The following is a 20,009-nucleotide window of genomic DNA, read 5'->3' on the forward strand; positions in this document are numbered from 1 at the left end:
AAGCCGACCTCGGCAGAATTTGAACTCGGAATGTAAGAATAACGGTTTCAAATACGAACATAAACATAATCTAAAAAAGGGTGAAAAAAAATACGGGTTTCGTTTTAAAACCTAAGAAATATAATTAGAATAATACCTTGAAGTGTTGGTCCCTATAGGATCCGAGCGCTATGGCACCAATTGGCTTTCTCTTCTCACCAAACATGCTGGCGTTCATGATGAAATCCTTCGACTGTGACTGAAAAAGAGAGAGAGAGAGAGGAAGGGAGAAGCTTGTCTTTTAGATATTCTGTACGAGGATTATCATTATTATTATTCACTGCGGGACCGTTTATCCGTTTATCCGGCTTCCAGAAATCCGGAAACACTGCGTAATATTACCTGCAATATATTGAACCTTGTTTTGAGTACACATGCCCTTGTTTTTGAAATGAGTTAATTTGCATACAGGGTTTATATATAGTTTCGTTTTTTCCCTTTTTTAAAAGTGGATTGATAAAGATTAAACATACTGTTTTAGAAGTGTATTAATTTGCATCTGTGTCTGTTAAATAAAATAATGCTTTACTTGGGGATGGCCATATTTTGACAATTAAACACATGCATTAAATATTTGGCTTTCATTTCAGCTTTATTACAAACATTTTCGTTGAAAATAACATTCTTTATTTTTTTTCATTCAATTTTCACGGTGCTGCATGATAATATATTTTAAAAAAATTAAATAGCTTAATAAACATCAAACTAACCTTGCTTCAGATGTGTATAAATTTTTAAATATGTAAAATACAATTTATATCTATATTTTTCATAGTTTATTTTTTTGTATTGTAAGACTATCTTCAGAAAACCAGAAAATTCAGAAATCCGGTTCACTTCCGGTCCCAAGCTTTCCGGATGTTTGGTCCGATACTGTATATATTTTGATCCGTTAAACACGTGCACTTCAAAAATTATGATGTTTCTCTTTTTCTTGGTCAAACTCTAATGACTACCAGAGACGACATTCCAAACGTGAGCATCCCACATTTTATTCAGACGTCATAATCTAATATAGTCCCTTCCTCCCCCACCTTTTTTTAATATCTTGTTTTGAAGATTTGGCTGCTATTTCTAGCATTTGAATCGAATATAATTTGCACAAGGGTAACTTTTAGTTATGATGTTGCTGTTTTATTTGGTCAAACTTTGGTTATTACCAGAGACATTCCAAACGTGACCATCCTTCATTTTATTCAATGTGTTCTTCCTATTCTCCTTCCACATTTTTTTTCTTTGGAAATAAGTTGTTTTGGCTGCTATTTCTAGCATGTAGAGCGTTCACTCAGAAGCCCTCTCGTTCAATCGAATTTACATACACGGGTAATCTGCAGTATGGACGCGCTACTGCTAGAAATAGCAGCCAAATTTGCCGTAAAACCCACTGTTTGAAATAATTAATGCCATTTTAGGTCAGATCATGAAATCTGGAATTCAATTTGGCTGAATTCTGATATAAGCAACCCATATAACCCCTCATAACGTATATATTTGCGGGGAATTTACACAAAATCTTTGCAAATTTGTGTTCTACATACCGGAATTCATACGACTATACAAAAATTAAAGAAAAAATTTTTCTACCCCTCGTAAAATCTTTTTGGAATTTTTCTAAAAATCAGAATTTAAAATACGGATAGTTCGAATTTTTTGCTTCAATTTCACAATGGACCGCCCGTGGGTGCATCATTAGGGCATATATGGGGTGCCGTAATTTCTACAGGGGTAACCTTATATATGGCCGTGCTATCTGCTAGAAATAGCAACCAGATCTGCTGTAAAACACACTGTTTAAAATAATAAATGCGGTTTTAAGATAGATAATGATGTCTGGTATTCAATGTATGTCTTGAAGTAAATTGGAAAAGACAATATTGTCATATTCAAAAGATCACCGAATGCTTTGATCATAGGGGTTTACCTGTGGTTAAACGATAATACGTTTTCGTTATTTACCCAAGCAAAATAATGGAAATAATGTGTAGTTAATAATAAAAGTATGATTTCTGTACAGTTTCACTTAAAATTTTCGAATATGGAAATGTAACAATAAACGCAATATACCCAACACATACATCAGGGGTATAAATGAAATTATTCACGTATAATTTATTGTACCTGGTCATTATTTGAATATAATTTCATAGAATTAAAAAAACTGAAACGGAAACAGTGAAACGTTCATGATTTCTGTTATAAAATATATAAAGACGAAATATTTTAAATAACTGTAGGCCTATATCGAAATCAGTCTATGTATTTATATAAAATAAAAAAGTAGAGTCGAGATTATTCAAACGATATAGATATAATAATTTATTGTGCATTATGAACGGACACACTAGGCAGTTGCCCGGAGGTCTTGGAGCCCAATTCTGATCTTGTGGCCTGCTGTTCATCAATAAATTCTATAAGGTCCAGTGTATTGATTTGCCTGGGCACCACTGCGATGGCGACCCTGGTTGCGACCAATTTTTCCGTGCTGATTATTATTAAACTGAAGATTTGCTCTAGCATGGCCTCAGTCCAATAACTGAAACTAGTAAAAGAATTGACTAGATGCCTTTGTCTGTTATAAATTGAATTTAGCTAGATCTTGATGAGAAAGGAATTTATGAAAACTAAATACATTTCGTTATTTCCGTTTCGGTTTTTGGCATTACACCCTAAAAATATTTCCCTTTTGTTTCAATGCATTACGAAAATAGGCAACAAACTTGAAACCTGAGAGAAAACGTTCTTAGACAAATGGTAAGGAATCCCCGAGGTGACATTTCTGTAAACGTTTAAGGTATTGTTGTTTTAGGTTTGGTTGTAGCGTGATGTGAAACGTATTTTGCTAAAACTAAATACATTTCGTTGTTTCCATTTCGGTTTTTCGTATTACGTCTTAAAATTATTTTTACTTTCGTTTCCGAAAGTAGAAGACAACCTTGAAACCGTTGAGAAGACGTTCTTAGACAAATGGTAAGAGGAATTCCTGAGGTGATGTGTTTGTAAAAGTTAAAAGCGCTTTTGCTTTATTTTCTAACCATGAAAAATGTCTCTCATTCTATATGCAAACATAATATATCTGTTCACACGTTTATTTGCTTATTCATTATTTAAATTTCTGTGCTAAAACTTACGTTATTGGGCGGAGTTTCCCAATAGATATCTCGATCCCGCTGAGAAAGAAAAGAGTAGTTTTTTTCTTCTGTGGGGTTTTATTCCCTACACTTTTTAATATCCCAGGTAAAAAAAAAAATTCCTCAAAATACTTTAATTTTCTCTATTTTTGCCCCCTTCTATAAGATTCCACATACACATGCACGCCCTGGGGGTACGGAACATCTGTTGTGAAACTCCTCCTCTTATTGAATACACATTATTTTGCTCGGATATTCCGCAGTAGAGTCCAGGTCTGTTCCACCTATAATCAAATATGTTCTAATTGTGACCACATCCCACTTCGAATATGCATCTGGGAACGCATTTTTTAAAACACTGATGTTAGTATTTAATACATCCCAGTTCAAGGCGGCGGCTGGCAGGGTCGTTACCCAGCCGAACAAAATGCTTAGCGTCAGTTCTTCCGACTTTACATTCTGAGTTCAAATGTCGCTGGGATCGACTTTACCTTTCATCCCTTTGAGGTCGATAAAATAAGTACCAGTCGATATATTCAACTTATCCCCTTCCTCGAATTTGTTGGCTTTGTTCCAAAATTCGAAAGCATTATGTCACGGTTATGTCTTAATTAAAACAGACCTGTGTTGGCCATAGGACAGCTTTGATCCAGAAGATCTGTTCGTATCAAAGGCGTTATTCAAACTACGACTTTCCCGATTTTTATCCAGATTTGGTCTATCTAGGAAAACAATCTCAAGTGCTAGTAACAGAGGAAACTATTTTCTCCCTAATAAAAACAGACCTACATTGGGTAAAAAATGTTCAAACTTCAAACCTCTGTAACATTTTTCTAAAATTTAGTCCAAACATGTGAACAATAACGTCTTGTTCAGGGCGAAAAATTACATCAATATACCAAATTTGAAAATATTCACTTAATTTTAAAATTACAAAAAGTGAAGCCAAAGAGAAAAGATCAGCTACAGTGTTTGTTCAAATATAGGCCAGCCCTAATCTAGCAGATTTATTATGATGAAAGATATTGTAGCTATACCCATTCCATCTGTCTTTTATTCAGACATAGTTATCATCATCATCGTTTAATGTCCATCTTCTATGCATGCATGGGTAGGATGGTTGACAGGAGCTGGCCAGATAGAAAAACTACCTTAGGCTACCGTGTCTGTTTTGGCAGGGATTTTACGGCTGGATGCCTTTCCTAACACAAACCACTCCACAGTGTGAACTCAGTGCTTTTTACTTGGCACTAGCACAAGTGAGGTTAGTTCTGGCATGATTTTTACAGCTGGATGCCCTTCCAAATATGCCAACCATGTTACAGTGTGGACTGGATGCTTTTAACACGGAACCAGCACTGGCAGGGTCACCGAGTAACTCACAAGACAAGAGATTTGAGGAGGGGAACTTGTGTCAGAGGATGAAAGGTTCGAGTATGACAAAGAGACAGAAGAAGGTGTCTTGCCATACATTAGAGGAGGTGATCCAGTCTCGGATGAGGAAAGGTTAGAGTGTAACAGAGAAATAGAGAGGCAAAAATAGTATATATATATAGGAAAACATTCTTTTATATTAAAGTATTAGTTATTTCCCCCTCCCCTTAGAAAAAAACAGCCCCTATATTGATTATAGACTTTGTTTAAATACAAGCCAGCCCTGATACAGCAGATCTAATAGGATCAAAGATTAGAAAATTACACGATCTGTGTCCTAATACCACACGATTTGTGTCGTATAGCCAGCTGGAGACGATGTCTCCTGGGGCTAAATTACAGCAACATTCGTCCTAAACCAGGACTGCCATGTTATGTTGGCAAACAATCTTTACTCCAAAGTACTGTTGCTGAATATCTCCCATTGTGAGATTTAAAAAATAGTAATTTTCTAATCTTTGGTTGCTTTTATATGCCACCAGCACAGGTGCCAGTTGCATGACATCATGTTACCGGCCTTCGCTTCGATCTAGATTGGTCTTCGTTTCGTTTTAATTCATTCTGCTTTTTTATCATAATCTAATTCGGGAGTTTTTTTAATATATGTCTAATACACTAGCGGTATTTCTTTCGTCTGCCGTTATGTTCTGAGTTCAAATTCCGCCGAGGTCGCCTTTGCCTTTCATCCTTTCGGGGACGATTTAAGAAGTACCAGTTACGCACTGAGATCGATGTAACCGACTTAATCCCTTTGTCTGTCCTTGTTTGTCCCCTCTATGTTTAGCCCCCCTGTAGGTAATAAAGAAATAAATATATATGTCTAATACTTTTATATTAGATCTAATATTTTTTAATAGTAAATATATTAACAGAACGTTTTAAAGAAATATGGACATTTAATGCAAAAATATCTTTCTCTTAAATGTGTTATTTTAACGAAAATAACAAAGAATTATGACAAGAGAAAATTCGAAGAGAAGGTTATGTTAAAAATGCTAAAAGAACGATAGGCAACCAATACGAAACGAAAAACGAAGTTTATAAATACATCTTTTAAATGTTTTAATATTAAAATCATCCATAAAAAATAATATTTTTATTTAAAATTATTCTCAAAGCAACAACAGCAAAACCAAGAAACACTTATCTGGAAAGTCATAATTAGAAGATAAAATATAATATAATTTAATTTCGTATGTAAATTCTATTGTTTGACCGTTAATATTCACTTCGAGACATGAAAATCTTTCTTCTAGATTAAATTAAATAGAATTTTTAATTAATTACTTTCAAAATTTTCAAAACATTTTTATTTATTTATTATTATCAATGAGAAAATAGTTTCATTACCGAAAAAAAAAAAATGTATTTGATTAATTGTATAATTGTATGTGAAATTTAAAGGTAAATTTTCTTTGTCCAAAGTAAATATATATCAATGTATATATTTGCACAAATATTTAAAACATCACTATATGTAGTTTGTATTGTTTATCTCTGTGTGTGTATATATATGTGTGTGCTAGTGTTATTTATATATGTGTATGTGTGTGCTATGTCTATGTATGGGTGTTTGTGCGTGTATATATTTGCATGTATGTAGCTAGTTGCCTAACTATCTCGATACATAGCTATGTGTATATATGTGTATACATCACTGTGTGTGTATATATATATATCGTGTTTGTTTACAGGCAAGTTACAAACGCATTCCTCGAGTCCTTTCTTCGTTCCAATTTGGTTCACTTGATCTATTCTGGGGTAAAATCAATTCTTCGATTTGGCATGCTGCCGGAGGTTTTTACGTTACAGTATTTTAAAATTTACAATAAATATATATTATTTGATATATATATATATATCCATTTATTGTTTTTATAATTTTATAATAATTAGTGATATTTAATATATATCAGTATAAATATTCTTAGAATTTTTTTTTTTAAATCTGAGGTCTCCTTTGGTCTTTTACTGCAAGTTTTGCGTAGATTACTTGTCTAATCATAATACTGGCCAAACTACTCGAAACTTGGAATAAATAACGAAAGGAACCCTTCGTCTTAATGACATCAAAACCACACAAAACATCAATACTTTTAAACGAAAGCTAGAACGGTTTATTGCTAATGAGATCGAGAATGTTGTGTAAGGTCAAAATTTGTTGCTCCCACCCTTACACTGGGAATGGTAACAGACAGTCCTCTTGATTAGATTGAACCTTATTACCTATACTCAGGTGTCGATAAAGTAACAATTACGTTATTTTGTTCACAAAGGTGGAATTCCCCTTTAAACATCCTATTTAACACCTCGTAATTTTTCTTTTATTATTATTTTGGGGGATTTTAAGAAAACTTTTACAAATTTGTGTTCTGCACACGGGAATTCATACGATTTATCAATGAGAAACACCATCACGAGCCGTCACGGACATTGTGCACTCAGACAAATCTATGCTTTGCCCTCGTTAGCTTCGTTGATGACGGATGAACCCAGTTCTTGATTAACATAGATGTCTGCAGATTATTGCAGACCAAACTTCCCCCATTCACTACACAAGTGGCACATCTTCAAGCAGTTTTCTTAAATTCTGCATGGAAAGTGCTTGCTTTTTGAAAGTACCCATTCCGTCTTTTACTTCACCCCTTTGTTACCATATTTTGTTACCACACACACACACACACAAATACACATGCAGACGTATACACATATAAGGATACACATCATAGAAGAATAGAGTGAACTAAGCAGAGCGAGAGCACTTTCGAAGACGGAAGTGCAGCCTCCTGGCCTGTCCAACCCATGCCAGCATAGAAAGCAGACATTAAACAATGATGATGAATAGTCTGGTCGATCATATAATCATATGATATTGGGTAAAGCTTTGATAATATTGATATAATTGCCTGTGAATATTGTTTTGATATTAATGATATCATCAACTGATAATATTCTTTTTCTCTAATTCTTCCTCCAGGGTGCTGTATATTCTCTGACCATCCCTCAATGAACCACTCTCTGACCAAGCTATGGGCTGTGCTTGTTGCCTGCCGAATAATTTGGACCCTCTGGCCACAACAGGGGTACATCCACCCTGATGAGTTTTTCCAGTCGACTGAAATCGTTGTCGGTTAGTATAATGAAAGAATCATCCTTTGTATCTAAGTTTCCAAGTGATTTTTGTCTCTGTTTGTATGTGCAGACACACATGTGGCCTTATTGGTGCACGCATGGCTGTGTGGTTGAGAAGTTTACTTCCTAGCCATGTGGTCTTGGGTTCAGTCCCACTGTGCAGCACTTTGGGTGGGTGTCTTCTACGGTAGCTCTGTGATGACGAAAGCCTTGTGGGTGGATATGGTATTTGGAAACTGAAAGAAGCCCACTGTATATGTATGTATATATATATATATATATGTATCTATTTGTATATGTGTGTGTTTGTGTTTGTTCCCCACTACGATTTGATGACTGGTATTTGCTTACGTCCTTCTGACTAAGCAATTTGGCAAAAGAGACCAATAAAAAAAGTGCCAGATTTTCAAAATAAGAACTGGGGTCAATTTGTTCAACTAAATCCTTTAAGGTGGTGCTCCAGTGGATATGGGACCTGGGAGAAGCCTATCACAGTCACAGCTGAGTCGACGTAGGCTTAAATAATAAGCGTGGTGGGCAAAATGCTTGGCGGCATTTCACCCATCTTTCTGTTCTGACTCCAAATTCTGCCAAGGTCGACTTTGCGTTTCATCCATTCGGTGTCGATGCAATAAGTACCAGTTATACACTAGGGTCGACGTAATTGAGTCATCCCCACCTCCCCCAAGCTGCCCTTGTGGAAAAAAAAAATTTGAAATAATTATTATTATTATTATTATTATTTTTTTTTTTTTTTTAGGTGACATACTCAATTTGGATGTGGAAAGAACATGGGAGTTCAACAACACGCAGCCCCTTCGAAGTATTTTCTTCCTACACCTGATTTACGGGTTGCCTGTGAGGTTACTCGCCTTTCTGCAGAAACTTGGTCTTTTCGAAATATCTCCATATCTGCTTATCGTCGTTCCTCGACTTGCAGTCACTGCTTTGATGTTCACCGTTGATGCAGTCTTGTGGAAGTCAAGTAAATGCCTGGGTATCAAACCCTGGTTTTCTCTCTGCCTTTACGCCAGTTCCTACGTGACTCTGACTTACTTGACCCGTACTCTCTCCAACACCATCGAATGTCTGCTCTTTGCGATCATCTTGTACATCGTCCTGCCGAAATTTGGCACCGGCTGCGGCGGTTCGAGCTCTTCACGTCGTACTAGAAAGCGACAGAGGCAGCAGAAAGAGGAACAGCAGAATCCGGTTTCCGTGGTGGACAATTCTGCTTCTGCCAAAGCAAACAAGAAAGCAGCCACTTCTGCAAAGTCTGCCAACGCTGTTGCTCCCTCCTCCGCAGCATCAGCGCCGACAAAGTCAGGAAAGGGCAAACAGAAAGGTAAAAAGACGAAAACGAACCCTGGCTCGAACACTGCACCACACGGGCAACAACAACAAAAGCAAAAACAGCAACAACAAAAACAACAACAACAAAAACAACAGCAACAAAAACAGCAAAAACAACAGCAGCAACAAAAACAGCAAAAACAACAGCAACAACAAAAACATTCACAGAAGCAACAAAAACAACACCACCAACAACAACAACAACAGCAACAACAAGTATTGAACTCGCAAAAAAATCACCAAACATTCAGTGAAACTGATTTTGTCAAGACTGAACTGTGTGTCTTGGCTTGCTGCTTCGTTGCCGGTACCTTCAACCGACCTACGTTTCCATTGTTTGCCGTGACACCAATTCTTGCATGGTTCTATTGCACTTGTCGCACCAAGCCTGCAACTCTAGTGAAAAACATGGCCCTGTTCGTGTTGTTCTCCTTGCCTGTGTGCATCGTCTTTGTCTGCGTCGACATGTTCTACTACCGGATCTCACCAACAGACTTCTTCAATGCACTCGATGACTGCATGCACCTCGGCGGGCCTGCCAGTGTGACTCTATGTGCATGGCGCGTACTAGCAACTCACGTTACTGTTACCCCATTCAACTTCCTCCTTTATAATACGCAGGTCACTAACCTCGCCGGACATGGGCTCCACCCATCCTATCTCCACGTCCTCATCAACATGCCCCTTCTTTACCATATTCTCTACATCCTTTTCTTCTACAATATTTACCAATGCTTTAGCCAGTCCACAAAGCTCCTCATCCCCTCTTGCGTGCTGTCTTTATTTGTCGTTGTACCCGTTACCATACTCTCAATTTTCCCTCACCAGGAACCTCGCTTCTTGCTGCCACTTCTACCATTACTCGTCCTCATTGGTGCGCTGGTGATCGAGCAATGCAAATGGAAGTATGCTATGCATTTGTGTAGTACTTGGGTGATTTCTAACCTTGTCCTGGCCTTCTTCTATGGGTTTCTTCATCAAGGTGGAGTGATTCCAAGCCTGATGACTGCTAAATACAACCAGATTTCACCGCCACTCGATTCCACTGGCATTTCCGCTCCGTGTGGAAGCAGCAGCAGCAGACAGGACCACCTTGTGTTCTACCACACATACATGGTACCGAAACACTTGTTGCTTAACCAACACGATAACATCACCTTGGTTACTCATGATCTGAGGGGGGGTGCCATGCCTCTGTTGACTGACCTCTTGCACAAACTGCTCTCTGACGACAACAACAAAAATAGTTACCATAGCAGCAAAAACAACGACGAGAACCTATTGGTTCCTGAAGCTTGCTCTGTGCGAGTGGTCCTTCCAGCAACGCTCGCTGATGCGTTCAAACACGCGCAGCAGTGTGGCATGCAGTATTTATGCAACGAAGAGAGGTGGTTTGCACCGCACCTGTCATTGGAAGACCCTCCCCTGCAGCTTTTTGGTCGGACGTCATCCGATGGGGACTTGTGGACGGGGTGGTTCTCCCTGGGCAGCGTTTTCAAGGACCTGCATTTGAAAATGTTTCAAATAAAGAAAATAATGTTGTGAATAAAAAGAAATTTGGGAAAAAAAAAAAAAGCACAAAAAATAAAACAAGTGGAAAAAAAATGTAATAACAAAGAAAAGTAATGGCAAAACAAAAAATATTTAAAAGAAAATCTCAAAAAAAAAAGGAAAAAATGCAAATCTAAAGTTTTTATTCTATCATCATTTTTCATTATTGTTGTTATTGATATTGTTATCATCAATGTATTTGTCACCATCATCTACCTCCTCCTCCTCTTCGTCATCATCATCGTCATCCTCACCACCACCACCATCCATCTTATCATCATCGTCACCACTACTACCGCCACCACCACCACCACCATCATCATCATCACTTGTCACCATCATCATCAGCATTACCATTGTCACCATGTAGATTAGTGTTTCTTAACCATTTTCCAACCATTGGACCCCTTTAATCCCTATTTTACTCAGGTGGACCCTCGTAGTTGTTTGATGTTTAAAAATATTCCCTGTTTTTATGATTAAATATTTTTAGGAATTGTATTAAAAAAAAACCAAATTAAAATAATTTATGTATTGTAGAAATATAACTAATTTATTGCAGATAAATTTTAACAACAAAATCTAATGCGGACCCCCTAAGGGTCATGTTGGACCTTGGCTGAGAAGCACTGACCTGGACCATTGCAAAGAGATTGTAGCAGAGGACCGATTCCACCTGGCTTGCCACATTCTCTAACTCGGTGGTTCTCAACTGTTCTTTACTTGTGGGCCCTTTGGTCCCTATTTTACTTTGTTGAACTCCCAGAGCCCTTTGATGTTTTTGGAATTAAATGTTGTTAGGAATTGTATAAAAACAAATTAAAATATTTTGTGCATCATAGAAGTGTAAGCAGTTTATTGCACGTTAAAATTTAATAACAAAATCTTACATGGCCCCACAAGGGCCACGTGGACCCCAGTTGAGAGCCACTGATGTAGATCATTGTCATTGTCATCATCATTATCATCATCAACGTCCTCATAATCATTGTTGCCGCCATCATCGTCACCACCACCACCACCACCATTGTCATCATCATCATCATCAACATCATCATTTTTATTATTGTTGTTATTAAAGCAATGGATTGGCACATTGAGTAGAAAGACAGGCAAGATGCCTGGCAGAATTTCACTTGTCTCCTTTTACATACAGAGTTCAAATCTCATCTGAACTGACTTTGATTTTGGCTCCAGTAGTGAAGTATTTTCTGGTTCCTTTCTTTCCAGACATCATCACCATCAACATTGTTTAACATTTGTCTTCCATGCAGCCAGGGGTAGGATGGTTGACAGGAACCAGCCTGGTAGAAAAACTACCCTAGGCTACAGTGTCTGTTTTGGCAGGGTTTTTACGGCTGGATGCCCTTCCTAACACCAACCACACTGCAGAGCAGACTCAGTGCTTTTTACGTGGCACCAGCACAGGTGAAGTTAGTTTTGGCAAGATTTTTACTGTCGGATGCCCTTCCAAGCGTGGCACTAACAATGGTAGGGTCACCAAGTAACTCGCAAAACAAGGAATTATGAGAGGAGCAGGGGAATTTGTGACAGAGAGTCATAATACCTGAAATGAGATTAATTGTATGAAAGTAGCTGAGGTATAAGTGAATGGTTAAGAAGTTTACTTCTTAATCACAAGGTTTAGGGTTCAATCCCATTGTGTGGCATCTTGTCTAAATGTCTTTTACTATAATCCTTTTGCCAACCAGGGTATTGTACAGACAGAAACTATGTGGAAGACCACTGGATAGATATAGCACCTGTAATTGAAATGTCCAGCTTTCTTATTTTCTTATGTTAATTCCATCTGAGAAATGCAGTGTTGGTGCAGATGTTCATAAAGTTCTTGATGCAGCAGCTCAAACCATGTTGGTAACTAAAAGAAGAGAAAACGGTCAAACTTTAGCTACATGAAAACACAATCACCACCTTACTGGCAGTATATATATATAGATATATCTATCATCATCATCAGCATCGTCGTTTAACATCCGCCTTTCATGCTAGCATGGGTAGGACAGTACCACAAGAGCCAGCCAGGCCGAAGCCTGCACCAGACTTCTGTGACTGTTTTGGCAGGAGTTTTACAGCTGGATGCCCTGCCTAACACCAACCACTTTACTATGTGGACCGGGTGCTTTTTAAGTGGCACCTGCACTGACAAGGTCAACAAGTACTTGCAAGACAAACACTTTTTAAGAGGGGAGGAGGTGATGATGAAGGGGTTACAGTGAGACGGATACAGGTGACTTGCTGTAGAGGAAGTACATGGTTACCTGGCCGGATAGAAAAACATCAGGAATGACGACAGGAACAGGTGTGCCGCTGCAAAGAGAATACACGGTTGCCTATCCTGAGGGAAGCGCAGGAGAAGGAAAGGGGGAGTAAATATATATATATGAGTAAGTGGACAAATGAAAGAAAGAGCCCTCAATACATTTATTGGGAGTTACATGGATCATTTGGGTTATTACCAGCCTGATGGGAAAAGCTCCATTAGGGCCTTCGAAACTTGAAGTAGCATGGAATCCAGATCAAACTGTTTTGAATATATAATGGACTCTTCCGTCGGAAATGCCGTTTGAGCGTTTGCCTTTTTCCACACACATGTATTTATACACAAACACACACAGCAAATTATACAAACTGTGGTACCTCTTTGCAGCTAGGTGAACTGAGTTTATTGACAATTGGCCATGGAACAATACAAGTGACTGACAGCACAACATGGTACCTATTTACAGCTAGGTAGACTTAGCCATGGAAAGAGAACTTTAGCTACTGAAGATGGGGATTGAACCACACAAAGCTCAATTAATAATTAGGTTGATACACAACTGATACAGCTGTCTCCAGATCTTAATCAATATATATATATATCAGGATTTTAAAATGTAATTAATTGCCTATTAAATGTTTGAGGTCAAAAGGTCAATGTTCATTTCTGTGAAATATTGTTCTTTTGGCTGTGTTATGAGGAAGAATTATGTGACTTGGATCTGAAGTATTCCTGTATTCACATACAAGTCACACATATATGCACATACACACATCTATATATATATGTATGTGTGGTATGAAGCTAACTTCTCAACCACATAGATCTGGGTTCAGTCCCACTGTGTGGCACCTTGGGCTGCTATCTTCTACTATAGCCTTGGACCGACCAAAGCCTTATGAGTGGATCTGGAAGACGGAAACTGAAAGAAACCCGTTGTGTATATATGTGTGTGTGTGTCTGTGTTTGTCCCCCTAGCATTGCTTGACAACTGATGCTAATGTGTTTATGACCCTATCACTTAGTGGTTCAGCAAAAAGAGACCGATAGAATAAGTACTAGGCTTACAAAGAATAAGTCCCAAGGTTGACTTGATCGACTAAAGGTGGTGCTGCAGCATGGCCGCAGTCACATGACTTAAACAAATAAAAGAGTAATAGAGTATATATATATGTATGTATATATATATATATATTTATGTGTCTGTCCCCCCCCCCCCAATCAAGGTTCTACAGCCGTGGGACTGAACCTGGAACCTTACAGTTGGGAAGCAAGCTTCTAACCACACAGCCATGTCACACCACCGCCATACCTCTCATTACCAGCAACAGCAGCAGCTCATTAGCCATAAAACAATGAACGCTATGAGAATAACCAATTAAGTGTGTTAATAATTAATGAAGGTGGAGTGTCGGGTAGGGGTTGGGATGGAGACAACCAGCTGTATCCCAGTCGATTAGTTGTTGTTTAGCCCCGGGTCAGTTTTGCTCCAAGCAAGCTTCTGATCAAAAGTTTTCCATCTGTGACCACCTTATCATTTATTTTTGTTGTTTTGTTTTAAATACAGTGTATCTAAGGTTACATCATCCAATGTCCCCATTGTTCCTCAATATAGCAAGCTGTTCCTGAACCTAAGAGACATAAAGAGTGAATATGCAAAGGGCTGACACCCTGACCAAGAAAGAAAGCCAAAATTACACCACCGACGCCGATGTTGCTGCCACCAATGCTTCCGCCGCCATCACCACTACATTGTCAACACCACCACCACAACCACCATCACCGCACACATGCACACTGATGGCAAAAGAGTTACATATTGAAGCGGAGGTGGTGATGCTGGCAATGTGGGGGGGGGGTGCAAGGGGATGGTTTATGATTTATGATGCCAGTGTATGTATGTGTGCACATGTGTATGTACATGCATGCATTCTGCATACCTGATTAATTAATTAATTATTGCATGATAAGTTGTTAGGGGAATGTGTGTAGGTAAGGGGTGGGGAAAGGGGGATGGAGAAAGAGAAGGACAATGACGTGACCTTTCCATTATACACCCATGCTCTTATGTATACACACGCAATATGTGTATGAATATGCACATATATAAATTACACAAATTTGTGTACACATGTATTTTTCTATGTATATTTATGATATATATGGATGTGTATACATACATACATGCATATATATATATGTGTATGTGTGTGCTTATGCACATTTTATATGCATATTCATGATATATGTATGTGTGTGTACATATTTACATATATACATATACACATATGTGTATGTATATATATATATGTAGTATATATGTTTATGTGTGTATATATATATATGATCGAATGCCACGCACTGTCTCCAAGTAAGTTTTATATATATATCATCATATATATATTTATATATGTACACACACACACACACACACACACACACATATATATACACACACATATGATGCAGCTCTCAACAGACCGTACCAGGCTGGCCGGACAGGATCATTCAGACCAAGCGAAGAATTATGAAGTCAACATTTTTTGCCATGCTCACTTTCATAGCATATCTGGTAATCTTCTCACTCAGTAAGTTCAATAGAATATTTCTACAACATTTCTGCTACAGCGCCAAGAAAGGGAAACAGTCCCCTATTGTTGCTTAAACCCTTGGTCACCATCAGGTCAAGTAGCTTCCATGATCGAAAATGCTGCAGCTTTGGTTTGGTTGTATTGTTTCAGTTGTTTCTTTCTTTTCTTTGAAGTTGCAGCACAGTGCATCTAAGACTACATCAGTTGCAGTGCGGTCAAGAAGTTCACTTCCCAATCATCCAATCATATGGTTTTAAGTTCAATCTTACTGTCTGTTATCTTGACCAAGTATTTTTTTTACTGTAGCCCTTGGACAACCGAAACCTACCAAAAAGCCTATCACACACACAGACACACATACATACATACACATATATGTATGTACATATGTACATACAAGGGTATGTATGTATATATGTAAATACAAGGGTATTTGCAGGGAATCTGCCTTCCCCCAATAGGGGGGAAGTATTCGGTAGACATGGTGGTTTTACACCTTTTATCATAAGAAAGAATTTTTTTCTCCATGGTAACTGCAGTGAATTTGCCGTAAGAAGCTGAAATATGTCACAGACATATTTTAACTAACCTAAAGTTTGTGCTTATTTCTAACTACTGCTTGGTACTAAAACTGCAATGTTCGTCCTGACCTGGTGTTCCACTGGCGCTATTCAGTTACTGATGCTATGGTTTTGAATCTCTCTTCAGTATTTTCCATGGAAGAAGGCTAAAGAGCCAGAAACGTGGATCTGGGAATCCACTAGGGGGAAACACTGGAAAGATATGATGTTTTTATACTGTTTACCATAAGAGAGAGAGTGGAGGTGCAATGGCCCAGTGGTTAGGGCAGCGGACTCGCGGTCATAGGATCGCGGTTTCGATTCCCAGACCGGGCGTTGTGAGTGTTTATTGAGCGAAAACACCTAAAGCTCCACGACGCTCCGGCAGGGGATGGTGGCGAACCCTGCTGTACTCTTCCACCACAACTTTCTCTCACTCTTTCTTCCTGTTTCTGTTGTGCCTGTAATTCAAAGGGTCAGCCTTGTCACACTCTGTGTCATGCTGAATCTCCCTGAGAACTATGTTAAGGGTACACGTGTCTGTGGAGTGCTCAGTCACTTGCACGTTAATTTCATGAGCAGGCTGTTCCGTTGGTCGGATCAACTGGAACCCTCGACGTCGTAAGCGACGGAGTGCCAACAAAACCATAAGAGAGAATTTTTCTTCTCTATGGTAACTATTGTGAATTTACCTTTAGAAATTAAAATATATGCCAAACCTATTTTAATTAGCCTAAAGTTTGTTTAGTCATATCAGGACTGACCTAGGGTTATACAACAATAACAATAGATATAATTTTATCTCTGTGGACATTTTTCTTCTTTATTTTTTTCTTTTCCCATTTCCAGATTTCCAAATTGTAAAGGCTGATGAAGATGACACGTCCCCTTACATCGTTGATGGAAAGGCAACGAAAAGATGTAGCATCCCTTATATTGTGAAACTGAGGATTTTCAGATCTAGCAAATCCGTAGCTTATTGCAGTGGTACATTACTTGACAACTACCATATCCTCACAGCAGGACATTGCATGTAAGTAGACTATTACCATTTCAAATGGCTTGTGTATGTGTCATCATCATCATCATGATCCTCCTCCTCCATATTCTATTGGTCTCTTTTACTGAACTGCTAAGTTAAAGGAACATAAACACACCAACACTGGTTGTCAAGAGTGGTGGGAGGACAAACACACACACACACATGTATTTTTTACGATGGTCTTCTTTGAGTTTCCATCTACCAAATCCACTTGCAAGGCCTTAGTCGGCCCGAGGCTATGGCAGAAGACACATGTCCAAGATGCCATGCAGTGGGACTGAACCCTGAACCATGTGGTTGAGAAGCAAGCCTCTTACCACACAGCCACACCTGCACCTATAATGTTTATCTGTTTTCTGTTGTTTTCTTTTGCACTTATTTATTTATTTTTTTTGTTTTGTTTTTAATTATTCCAGAAAGAAAAAAAAAGTAAAGACAATTCGTGTGGATGTGATCATCACATCAAATAAGAAAACACAAAAATTCAGAGTCAGGGATTGGATTATCCACAAGGGCTACAAATATAATACAATTCTCGGTTTGTAATCCAAGTTTCTTTTAAATTCGTTTCATTGTCATCATGTCATTTAATGTCTGCTCTTTTTCCATGCCCAAATTTGTAGCACAAAGTTTGTTGAGGCAGATTTCTTACATCTGGATGTACACATATGTACACACACACATATATACATACATACATATATATGTATGTATGTATGTAGATACACACTGGTTATCAAGCAGCAGTGGCAGACAAACACAAACACACACACACACATACGTGTATTTTTTACAATGGTCTTCTTTCAGTTTCCATCTACCAAATCCACTCGCAAAGCCTTAGTCAGCCTGAGGTTATGGCAGAAGACATGTGTCAAGGTCGGCAATGGTCTTCCTTGGTCACGAGTGGACAGCCATCAGATACACACACACACACGCGCTTATATGTATATATATATATCCTCTAATTCCTTATGTACTTTGTACTTCTATATGTAAACCAGGTTGGCAAAATAACATAGTCCGCCATAGACACCTGTGCTTTGGTTCTTTCTTTCTTTTTCTTTTCTTCCTTTTTTTGTCACTTTTGCTATGAATTAAATTAATGAATTCAACGGGATACACCGTCTGCAAGTAGTTGGGTTCAGCATATTATCCTCCATTTTCTAATTGTTACACATATATATATATACATATATCCATCCCTTTCTCTGTTTATTTCCTTCTGCAGTGAACGACCTCGCTGTCCTGACCCTAAAGAAACCAGTCCAGTACAATGCCTGTTTGAAACCGATTCAGCTGCCAAAAGAAGACGACCACATTACTCGAGTTTGCACCATCAGTGGCTGGGGTTTTACAAAATGTAGGTAACATCTCTTTTACCCTTATTCCTTTATGGTCCCTTTATGGTTTTTAAGTGTGAAATGAACACACAACTCCCATGGTTTTTGCTGGGCCCTGCTAAACTGTTGGTTATTGTAGTTGTTGTTGTTGTGGTTACCCCAGTAAATGTTGTTGTAGTGGTTGTTCTTGTTGTTGCCCAAATTGATGTTGGTGATAGTCCTGGGTGTAATTTTAAGCAACATCAAATGGCAGGACTTCTGGTCTTCCATAAATAACTTTGCCCAGACTTGTGCCTTGGAGGGTAACTTTCTAGTGCAATCCCATTGTCATTCATGACCAAAGGGGGTCTTTACCCTTTGCCCTTTATCCTATTCTTCAGTCCTTGTAACAACTGAATTTAGCAAACTCTTCAAGTGTTTAACCGTTTCCAACTATGGAACCTCAAGTTTTATGCTTCTGCTCTTTGAATGATGTATTTTCAGTTAATGATACACGCATGTCGAATTCCCTGCATTATTCCAACATGGTAATTAGATCCCCAGAGACATGTGAAATGATGGGGCCAATGGACAGACGGTACCATCTCTGTACGGGAGACTTCCATGAAGGTGGGCCGAATATATGTAAGGTGAGTTACCCAATTATTGTTGTTGTTGTTGTTTAGCTCTCACATCAGCCCTGTTCAACTATAAGTCTGATTAGGGTCAAAAATATTCTAGCCATGACTGTTAATTAGGGGTCCTCAACCAGGCTCCATATGGGCCTGGAGAACCATATAAGATTTTTGGGAGTAGTTTGTACTTTGTCAGGGACCATGAAAAAAAACTGTGCTTCAGATGAATAAAGTTTATGTCTAATAAATTGGTTATACTCAGTGGTTAGAGTGTCGAGCTTACGATCATGAGGTTGTAAGTTCGATTCCCGGACTGGGCTGTGCATTGTGTTCTTGAGCAAGACACTTTATTTCACGTTGCTCCACTTAACTCAGCTTCTAATCCTTGGTTCCACACCTGATATATATATATATATATATATAATCAAAATAAGTAACAGGATGTCAAGTATTAGTGCAATATGACTGTTTCAAGTGGCTCCATTTAATTGAACAATGTAATCATTACATCAATTTAAATTCAGTGCTATCTTCAGTTGCGATAAACATAGATTTTCAACAAACAAGGTATATTAATGTATATATATATATATATATATTTCTACCCATGTGTATATTGTGTTATTTCTTCCAACAGGGTGACTCTGGTGGACCTCTGGTTTGTTATTTACCCAATAAAAAGGAAGTGCTACTCGGAGTTTCTTCATTTATCTTCGACTGTAATGGAAATTTTGCTGTGTTCACAAACGTTATAACCTATGTGAAATGGATTAAGAAACAGATGATGGAATCTTGATTAGAATCTGCATTTTTTGCCATCAAACGATCTGGATTTATTTTGTTTTTATTTTCTTTAGCATTTGACGCTTTGGCTTGAATTTTTCATTTAAAAAAAGACAAAAAAAGTAAAATAAAAAAAATGGTTTCAATTACAGAACAAA

The 20,009-nt window shown here is 38.1% G+C and overlaps 3 protein-coding genes across 10 annotated transcripts in view; 2 read left to right on the forward strand and 1 right to left on the reverse strand.

The window, feature by feature from the left end:
• Positions 1-240, reverse strand: part of LOC106871005 (nuclear cap-binding protein subunit 2B) — a 10,232-nt gene extending 9,992 nt beyond the window's left edge. For both annotated transcript variants that reach the window (XM_014917260.3, XM_014917259.3), the window contains exon 1: positions 137-240. In XM_014917260.3, coding sequence (XP_014772746.1) covers positions 137-217 — 81 coding nt within the window. In that variant the 5' untranslated portion in view covers positions 218-240. The remainder of the gene's footprint in view (positions 1-136) is intronic.
• Positions 241-886: 646 nt separating this feature from the next.
• On the forward strand, positions 887-10,775 carry LOC106870980 (GPI alpha-1,2-mannosyltransferase 4). Of its 7 annotated transcripts, none has more exons than XM_089343395.1 (3): positions 887-1,014; positions 7,579-7,731; positions 8,494-10,775. In XM_089343395.1, the coding sequence occupies exons 2-3, from the start codon at positions 7,608-7,610 to the stop codon at positions 10,629-10,631; spliced, it is 2,262 nt and encodes a 753-aa protein (XP_089199521.1). In that variant the 5' UTR covers positions 887-1,014; positions 7,579-7,607; the 3' UTR covers positions 10,632-10,775. The 7 variants fall into 7 exon arrangements, with proteins under 7 accessions (XP_089199521.1, XP_089199522.1, XP_089199526.1 ...); XM_089343396.1 differs by lacking the exon at positions 887-1,014 and adding an exon at positions 1,400-2,790; XM_089343400.1 differs by lacking the exon at positions 887-1,014 and adding an exon at positions 2,703-2,830.
• Positions 10,776-15,312: 4,537 nt separating this feature from the next.
• LOC106870993 (granzyme-like protein 2) lies at positions 15,313-20,009 on the forward strand. Its single transcript, XM_014917241.3, has 6 exons — positions 15,313-15,506; positions 16,919-17,102; positions 17,528-17,649; positions 18,343-18,474; positions 18,938-19,083; positions 19,706-20,009. The coding sequence occupies exons 1-6, from the start codon at positions 15,446-15,448 to the stop codon at positions 19,862-19,864; spliced, it is 804 nt and encodes a 267-aa protein (XP_014772727.1). The 5' UTR covers positions 15,313-15,445; the 3' UTR covers positions 19,865-20,009.

This window comes from Octopus bimaculoides, chromosome 27 (genome assembly GCF_046866305.1).
Source record: "Octopus bimaculoides isolate indiv1 chromosome 27, ASM4686630v1, whole genome shotgun sequence".
Classification (NCBI taxonomy): Eukaryota; Metazoa; Mollusca; class Cephalopoda; order Octopoda; family Octopodidae; genus Octopus; species Octopus bimaculoides.